This window comes from Nelusetta ayraudi, unplaced genomic scaffold (genome assembly GCF_046127955.1).
Source record: "Nelusetta ayraudi isolate G7.1 ecotype Tasmania unplaced genomic scaffold, CSIRO-AGI_Nayr_v1 ptg000224l, whole genome shotgun sequence".
In the NCBI taxonomy this organism is placed as follows: domain Eukaryota; kingdom Metazoa; phylum Chordata; class Actinopteri; order Tetraodontiformes; family Monacanthidae; genus Nelusetta; species Nelusetta ayraudi.
The window spans coordinates 400-10000 of record NW_027466273.1 but is presented as its reverse complement, the minus strand read 5'-3'; the positions used below and the strand labels follow the sequence as shown (position 1 = coordinate 10000).

The following is a 9601-nucleotide window of genomic DNA, read 5'->3' as shown; positions in this document are numbered from 1 at the left end:
TCATTTCTTTTTATCTTTGAAAATGTTCCCAGTCACTTGCAGGCAGCAGGAGCACGCAGGCACAAAGGAGCCATTAATGAACTCCTTTATTGGCATTATGACATTGTATTGTGTTGCTATGGAGAATGCCTCAGCTATAATAACCTATTTGAACACCTCAAAGGAATTTATTATAAATGTCGTGCTCTTCAGACTGGGTTTGTTTGGTCAGGGCCGGACAGGAGTGGCTGTGTTAAAGAGATGTAACCTCCTCAGCCCCTCCCCTGAAACGCCAACCAGCCAATCACACCTTAGCAACAGTAACTATGTAATATCCTTTCAAGCTTTTAACCGCAGCTTTTGTGCGGAAGCGGCGTGTTTGTGGGATCCTGCAGCCGCTGCAGTTCAAAATCTCAACAGAGTTGCTGCAATTTTTCACTTTCACCTCATTTTCCACCAAGAAATGGAAAAGCCAAACTAAAGCAGCGTGAACAAATACATCAAATCAATAAGAACGTCTTGATTTTGTCGCCAGACCGTATCAAGAGGATGGAGGAAGGAATAACTTCGATAAAGAAATGAAATTCTATCTGGGTTCAGGCTCGACAGGTGTGACTGCGGTGCAGAACTCTGAACACGTCAGAAAACTTCCTGCACGTGTTAAAGCAACCCACTGTTTAGCCAAGCGCTACACAAAATGTAAAACACGGACGTCCTATGCAGAACATCCATAGAACTTCATTATTTGAAGGTTCCCAAGAAGAGGCTCAGCTTGGAACAGGTGAGTCTGGTTCACGCAGTGCTGGTGTGGCGACGGTGGACTAGCAAGAGAAACGGTTGAAGTGTTTACAACTGGAGCACACGCACACACACACACAGACACACACAAACACACACACACACACACACACACACACACACACACACACACACGTGCGATAAAGAAGGAGGATCAAGCAGGCTGTGTGTGTGTATCACTACGATGGCTGTCAAGGTCACAATTTGACTTTCTTTGATGCCATGTTTTCTCATTAATACTCGAGGAGCAGCAGCGGGAGCAGCAGCAGCAGCAGCAGCAGCAGCAGCAGCAGCAGCAGCAGCAGCAGCAGCAGCGGCAGCAGCAGCAGCAGCAGCGGCTGACACTGCGTTCATGTACATATTTTACTGCAGGGATGTCGTGCGTGCGTGAAAAAAAAAAGGCATCAATTTTTCAGGACACATCTGGGTTAAAGATGAGCCGAGACGCCGCATGAGGAATTAGCAACCTCCATCCAAGTGCATGAAAATGTGTGTTGTTGTTGTTGTTGTTGTTGTTGTCGTTTTTCCTCGACGCACCGCGGCGGCAACTCTTCTGATCGGGCAAAACATGTCGTCATCTTGTGAAAAAGCAGATGTGCCATGTTGTTGGGGTCCCTGATGGTCATGAATGAGCCCCCCCCCTGCCCCCCCCCAGTCTAAATAAAGAAAATAAAAACAACAAATAGCGACTTACAAACCTCCTGGTTCTATTTATTTTCATTTGGGTCGGCGGACCGGGAAATAGAGGTAGAAAATCGAAATGACCAAAATGTCAGCGACCTTTTAGCGGCGCTGATCCAACAGTGGCTGGACTCCAGGATGAGTGGACCTCATCATGGAGCTTTGGGTCTTTGTGTTCTAAAGCAGCGGCCCCCAACCTTTCTAGCACCACGGCCCGGTTTAATGGAAGACACTCATGTTGCTCGCTAGCTGGCTAGCTTGTGGGTTTAATCTCGCGGTAACGGATCAGGTGACCCAGACAAGCGTCAAGAGTTCAAGAGAGAGAATCCGCTCATTTTTCAAAATAAAACTGTTCAGAGTCCGATAATGAATGAAACGGGATTCATTTAACGGAAGTTAATCATTCTTTCTGTCGGACCCGGTACCAAATGACCCATGGACCGGCACCGGTCCGCGGCCGCTGTCCTAAAGTATCTGCTACAGGTCTTCTTCTTCCTCTCCTCCTTTATCTCCTCCTGCTCCTTCTTTTTCTTCTTCTTCTGGGAGTAAACTCGTGGCACACAAGTGCTTCATCATTTTCACTCTAACTTCTGTTTTTTGGTTGTTGTTTTTTTTTATAGCGTTTCCAAAAATTGTTGGTTTAAAAAAAATGCCGTCTCCATGTAAGCAGGGCCTATAAGACCTGCAAACAGACTTCATGGTCCCACTGTGAAGAAGGCGGGCGACGGCATTATAGCGAGCAGCACTCAGAACTAATGAGGGGATTACAGCCGCTGGTCACAAAAGGGATTACAGCCACAGGACGGTGAATTAAATACGAGAGTGTGTGGGGAATCATGACGTCTACGTTACTTTTCAAATCATCGTGCACGTGCCTTCAACAATGTTGCCTCCGTGTCTTTGTGCGTGTCTTGTGTGCATTTTGAGTCAAACAGCCCAAAATGACTCAGTGACTGACTTTGCTTCCCGCAGAACCTCACGGAAACGGAAAAGTATAGTATAGTACCGTATAGTATAGTATAGTATAGTATATTATATTATAGTATAGTATAGTATAGTATAGTACCGTATAGTATAGTATAGTATATTATATTATAGTATAGTATAGTATAGTACCGTATAGTATAGTATAGTATAGTATAGTATAGTACCGTATAGTATAGTATAGTATATTATATTATATTATAGTATAGTATAGTATAGTGTAGTATAGTGTAGTATAGTATAGTATAGTGTAGTATAGTATAGTATAGTACCGTATAGTATATTATAGTATAGTATAGTATAGTATAGTATAGTGTAGTATAGTGTAGTATAGTATAGTATAGTGTAGTATAGTATAGTATAGTACCGTATAGTACCGTATAGTATAGTATAGTATAGTATAGTATAGTGTAGTATAGTATAGTATAGTACCGGATAGTATAGTATAGTATAGTATAGTATAGTGTAGTATAGTGTAGTATAGTATAGTATAGTATAGTGTAGTATAGTATAGTATAGTACCGGATAGTATAGTATAGTACCGTATAGTATAGTATAGTATAGTATAGTATAGTATAGTGTAGTATAGTATAGTATAGTACCGGATAGTATAGTATAGTATAGTATAGTATAGTATAGTACCGGATAGTATAGTATAGTATAGTATAGTATAGTATAGTGTAGTATAGTATAGTACCGTATAGTACCGTATAGTATAGTATAGTATAGTATAGTATAGTGTAGTATAGTATAGTATAGTACCGGATAGTATAGTATAGTATAGTATAGTATAGTATAGTGTAGTATAGTATAGTACCGTATAGTATAGTATAGTATAGTACCGTATAGTACCGTATAGTATAGTATAGTATAGTATAGTATAGTGTAGTATAGTATAGTATAGTACCGGATAGTATAGTATAGTATAGTATAGTACCGGATAGTATAGTATAGTACCGTATAGTATAGTATAGTACCGTAGAGTATATTATAGTATAGTATAGTATAGTATAGTGTAGTATAGTATAGTATAGTACCGTATAGTACCGTATAGTATAGTATAGTACCGTAGAGTATATTATAGTATAGTATAGTATAGTATAGTGTAGTATAGTATAGTATAGTATAGTATAGTGTAGTATAGTATAGTACCGTATAGTACCGTATAGTATAGTATAGTATAGTATAGTATAGTATAGTGTAGTATAGTATAGTATAGTACCGGATAGTATAGTATAGTATAGTATAGTATAGTATAGTATAGTACCGGATAGTATAGTATAGTACCGTATAGTATAGTATAGTACCGTAGAGTATATTATAGTATATTATAGTATAGTATAGTATCCCAGTCTGCTGGCCTGCAGCTGCCACTCGCTGGCCTGCAGCTGCCACTCGCTGGCCTGCAGCTGCCACTCGCTGGCCTGCAGCTGCTCCGCCAGGTCCCTCTGTCGAGCCGCCAGTTTGCACGAATCCGCGTCCATCAGATGGAACCCAAACAGGAAATTAAATACACGCAGCGTCCAATCAGCTCCTCCTCCTTTGAGCTGCAGCCAAACTACATCATTTCCATTTCACTGCATCCATAATTTCTCCTCTTCAACCGTCCTGCGGGCCTCCCGTCAGTCAGGTCCCGCCTCGCATCACCGCCTTCACGCCCCCACACAACACGCAGGAGAAAATAAAAAGAAAGAAAAAGACATAAAACTGCTGTGGCCCTGAGGCCGGTCACTAACAAACAGCTCTCAGTGTCTCACCAGACTACAACAGGATGTGGTTTGTCAAAATAAGAGAACAGTGAGAGACAAGGGGAAGACAGAGGGGATCGATAGAGTGATGTAATGTTTTCTCCGTCGTTGCAGCTCAGTTATGTAAGCACAAGGCCAGCGTGCGGAGGTGGATTCTCCCTGGAAGACACTTTGTATCGCACATTCCTGTTGCAATACTAAAGCGTCACCTGTTCACGCTCACTCTGCCTACCCCCCCCCCCACCAGTGTGTCCAGCTGCAGCTCCGAGTCACGCCAGCCTACCTTGGCAGTAGGCGTTGTCGTCCCGCAGCGGGCGGAAGCCGTCCTTGCAGGCGCAGCACTCCCCGGCCTCCAGGTTCACACAGTCCGAGTGCTCCACGCAGCCGTGGCCCTCCGAGCAGAAGTCATGGCCTGCAGGGGGCGACGTGAGGTCGGCACACCACCACACACCCCGGGGAGACGGGGGGGGGGGGAGAGACATCAAGTCAGGTCACGTTGATTGATGACGATGATAAGAACAATAATAATGGATTGGATTGATGAGGTGCTCTTCTAGCCACTCAAAGCCACCGCTACGATAAGCCCCTCCCACCACCACCCAACACTCACTCACAGTCACAGTGGTGGAGCTAAATGTGTAGCCACCGCTACGATAAGCCCCTCCCACCACCCAACACTCACTCACAGTCACAGAGGCAACGTGGGTTGAGTGTCTTGCCCAAGGACACGACGGCAGACTGGGACGGAGAGGGATTTGAACCGCCAACCTTTCGGTCATTGGACAACCCGCTCCACCTACTGATCACCACAAGTATTACAAGTCCACTGTGGCTTATTGTGATCATCCAGTCGTATTGACGGCGCCACCAAAGACCCAGAATGCACCACCAAGTGGAGTCCCATGGAAGTGCAGCGAAGGCAGAGAGCTGTGATGCCTGCTGCCCCCAGTGCAGTATTAATGATCAGTGTCCTATAGTGTACTGTACAGGTGTCCAATAGCATGCAGTGTTGACTGCTAATCAAACACCTCAACTTCTCTCCGCACCGACACACACACAGCACAATTAAAAGCTATGGAGTGAAGTCTCCTCTGGCCAATGAGATTATTGCAACACACATATGAAGCCCCAAGCGGGACCACGCACACACACACGCACACACACACACACACTCTACAACAATAACACACAGCAACATGGTTATTTTCCTTCCTACCTCTGCAGACTTTGCAGCACCTGTCAGTCAGGGCGATCTGCTCCGACTGGACGCAGCTCAGCTCAGGACAGGGCTCGCTGGGGACCACTCGATGCATCGTCCTGTCCTGTGACACACACACACACACACACACACACACACACACACACAGACACAGACAGGCAGCTGTCATGAGCCACTCCTCAATAAAAATAAGCCCCCCCCCCACCACCACCGCCGTCCTTAATCCGCTTCCAGCCTGGATGTAATTATGAAGGTAATTATTCATGCATTGTTTCCTCACCCACACACTTGCACTCCTCCCTGTGTGTTCATTACAAACCAATTACTCATTTAGTCAACAGCATTTTTTTTTTCATTTCTAAATTATTTTTCGGGGGGGGGGGGGACATTAACAAAAGCTGCTTCCCCCTCCTCCTCCTTGCTCCCCCCCCCCCCCCCTCCAGTTACCCTCGTGATTCATGATGCATCTTTATTAGACAAACAGTGAGCTGATCTGCTGCATAATCCCGCCATGTGTGTGTTGAGTCGAGAGTGTAAGACTGTAATGGGGCGCAGTGGTGGCGGTGCTCTCCTTCCTTTTCCCAGCATGCCTTTGGCAGGCCTCCTCTAATGATCCCATCCGTGGCCCCTTGACTGATGCTAATGCAAACCCATTAGCGACAGACACATTTTTGGATGGAGGACGACGCAAATTCCAGCGTGGAGCCGGAAAACATTTCCACGGCGGTGACGGGGAAAGCTGGCCGTCGCTCGCTCCCGGCTGAGAGCTGCTGTGTTTTGCGTAGCGGGCGAGTGTTTGATGTCTGTCTATATTTAGAGGAGTGGGTGCTCAGCCGTCACTACGGGAGCCCGGAACGGACAAATTAAGGGAGAAGCAGCAGCATGAAGGGTCCCGCGTGTGCGATTAGCGATGGCAGGCTGGCAGATATGGAGGGAGAACAGACAGCGCTGTGCTTGTTGTGAGTGTGTGTTTTCACCTTCACACAGACACCGGTGGGTTTCTGCATCCTGCAGAGGAGGTCAGAGGCCGGCCGTGTTTAGCACCTCCTAGCCAGGAAGGTTCGCTAGTTCAATTCCCCCCCGCACGATGACTTTCTCTCCGGAGTTTTCCTTTTTATCCTCCCGGCACTGCCACTGCGCAGCTTCTCTCTGCAGACTTCCAGCCTCCTTCCCACACCGATAAGGCACGTGCCGTAGCACGAGGCTCACTGGGAGCTCTGCATCACTGGGATCACTGGGAACTGGGAGCTCTGCATCACTGGGATCACTGGGAGCTCTGAATCACTGGGATCACTGGGAACTGTGCATCACTGGGAGCTCTGCATCGGCCATACATGCGAGTGTGGGCTGCTTGTTGGTCTCTGCAGTAAACCTTGCAGGGAGGAACTCTGCGACCAGCGAGTGCGAGGACAAGCAGTGGTGGAACACTGGTGCATGGATATATAGTGGAGAATGGCCCTCATTTCACAGAAGCCCAGGAGGGACAAACATCGGCACGCCTGACTCACCAACGGACACATTGACACTACAGTGACCACTGGTGTTAAAAATGCTCACTGGCGTTGGAGGCTCTCAGCTCAGGTGAAAGGTCAGGTGAAAGGTCAGGTGAAAGACTATAACAATGTTCCCAGCCGCCTTCCCTGCTCGGCGAACCAGCATCCCTCGGGGGGTTGGGGGGTGGAGTCACGCGTCACATGCAGAGGACAGCTTCTCACTGTGGGCTTCTCAGCTGTAGCGTCGCCCTCCTAATTACAGCCGTCCATGCACAGCCTGACAGAGGTGGCAAAAGTATTCACATTCTGTGCTTAAGTTAAAGTATGGATACTTAATACTAAAAATAAAAATAAAATCTGGTAGAAGTAGAAGTACTGGTTCAACTCCTTCACTCAAGTAAAAGTCCAGGTTGTGAAATGTGCTTCGGTGTAAAGTAAAAATGTTTTTTCTTTGCATTCAATGCAACATTACACTTGTTGATAAGTGAGCCACTCTAAAATATCCAGATCCAGTTTTGGCTCCAGTTTTATATTGAACAACACAACAGCGTCGTTCAAATAGCTCCACTAGCAAGTTGCAACAACAACTACAGTAATTAGTCAACATACCTTCTACAAAATCTGCAGCTTTAAAACACTTTCAAACCCGAAGGTAACAGGCACACGTTTCCCACCGCAGGCGTCTGAAGAATCTGCTTCCGCACAGAAACAAAGTGGCTGTACTTTGTTTCTTCCCACCTCTGCAGTGTAAACACTGGGCGGGGGGTGAACACGGCGAGCAGTTCCAGTTCCAGCCTGTACTTCCTGCTCTTCCTTCAGTTCACAGTGAAGCAGACTGAGGTCAGAGAGTCACTCTGACGCTACGTGCTAACACCGTCTGCACAACGTCACCTTCGTTCATCGTTGCAGCAGCATCTCAGATGTCCCGACGTGAAACAAGGCGTGGCCCCTACTTTTTTTTGGTGGGGGGGGGGGGTTCAAACGACCCACAGCGTGATACCCTTCCCTCCACCCCCTCACACCCCCCACCCCTTGCTCCCCCACGGGCTGCGCACAAGATCAGAGGCATGACAAGCAGCTGTCGTGGGGGGGGAAATCTCGCAGGAGTCTGACTGACGCCCCCCCCCCCCTGTTTCTTTCATCTGCCTGATAGTGACAGACTGCCGCTGCTGCTGCTGCAGATGGGCCAGGTGTGTGTGTTGGGGGGGGGGGGGGGACTGCACGGCTGCATCCTCGACCCAAGTTCTGGTTGGAACTGTGAACCCGACAACCAAGTGGAGGCGCACGATTACACCTCTTTTTTTTTTAATTCCTTTTCCTTTTTTCCTGTGATTGGTTGAATCTGTCCGTCATCAAGCAGGGCGACGCCCCCTTCTGCTGCTGCTCCACACGGACAAAAGCAAATAGTGGGAATAATTGGTGGAGACTAATTCCATTTGGGACCCGCTGCGGTTCCCGATGATGATCCACCCCTGCCCACCCCCCACCCCCCTCCATCCCATGCAGTGACTGACAGGTTGGCCGTTCAGGCCGCTGCACGTGAAAAACAATTAGAAAGAATGGGTTTAATGCTTCCTGTCGCAATGAAAGAAAAAAAGAAAAGAAAAAAGGTGACAGATGATATTCGGTTCATTCAGCCGGATAGGGTTAGGGTTAGCCGTATGTAGATATTCTAATAATTGAGCCCAATATCATTTCTATTTATTTATTATGCTGGCAGGTTGGGCCAAGATGTGTGTGTAATGAATGCAGACACAGAGATCAACAGAAGAACAGAAGAATAGAAGAGGTGGGGAGGATTGAGCTAATGTGCTGCTGGTCCTGTAGAGCAGTGTTTTCCAAGCACTGTGCCGCGCAGGCAGGCCGGTGTAGCGGGAGATAATGTCAGGTGTGCTGGGAAGAATTAACCCCACTTTCACTTCAATTTCACTAAACAATAACACTCCACTGTTGAGTGACTGTGCTTTAAAGGGATTGTAGGCCTGTTTTCCTGAAGTCCTCCCTGGATATCAGCTTTGTGTCAATCTAAATAGGTCTATGTTTCCCTCTGAGAGAGCAGAAACAGATGAAGAGACTCTGCTGTCATGATCAGGCTGAAAAGTGTCATTTTATTTATTTCTGTGTGGTGGCGTGCCATGACATTCCAAAGGAAAGAATGTGCAGTGGCTCAAAAAGGTTGAAAAACAGAGGGGCTGAAGTGTGTGTGTGTGTGTGTGTGTGTGTGTGTGTGTGTGTGTAGTGTTTCTTTCTGTGTGTGTGTGTGTGTTGACATGACCTACCCTGCACTCGAACAGCAGACACCTGCCAGACGAGTCCCTCACTGCCTTCTGATCTCCGTCCACCAGCTCTCGACCGCCGAACACACAAACAGCTGGCGGGACACAAACAGAAGGCGGAGCCACAAACACCTGAGCAATACACGACAAAACAGGGCGCGAAAGAGCACTACACATTATATATCAATGAGAATGGTTATATTCAATATTTGTTGTTAGGCTTGATTAAGGCCTGGTTATTCATGATAAGTACGTTTTTTAATATTCAATGACGATGAGGAACAACCGGGCAGCTCGACCAAATGGAATAGAGTAGAATAGAATAGAATAGAATAGAATAGAATAGAGTGACTTCAGTTTTCACTGCGGCTCGAGAGAAGACGAGAGGACGAGCACTGCGGCGAGGAGGCTAACAGGAGGCTA

At 46.9% G+C, this 9601-nt stretch overlaps 1 protein-coding gene across 1 annotated transcript in view; it reads right to left on the bottom strand.

Moving 5' to 3' along the window:
- The window catches only part of LOC142881921 (protein kinase C-binding protein NELL2a-like), a 57835-nt gene extending 48568 nt beyond the window's left edge, over nt 1-9267 (bottom strand). The window contains exons 1-3 of the mRNA XM_076016378.1: nt 9182-9267; nt 5407-5512; nt 4474-4602 (exon numbers count right to left, since the gene is read on the bottom strand). Coding sequence (XP_075872493.1) covers nt 4474-4602; nt 5407-5503 — 226 coding nt within the window. The 5' untranslated portion in view covers nt 5504-5512; nt 9182-9267. The remainder of the gene's footprint in view (nt 1-4473; nt 4603-5406; nt 5513-9181) is intronic.
- Between the last annotated feature and the right edge of the window lie 334 nt (nt 9268-9601).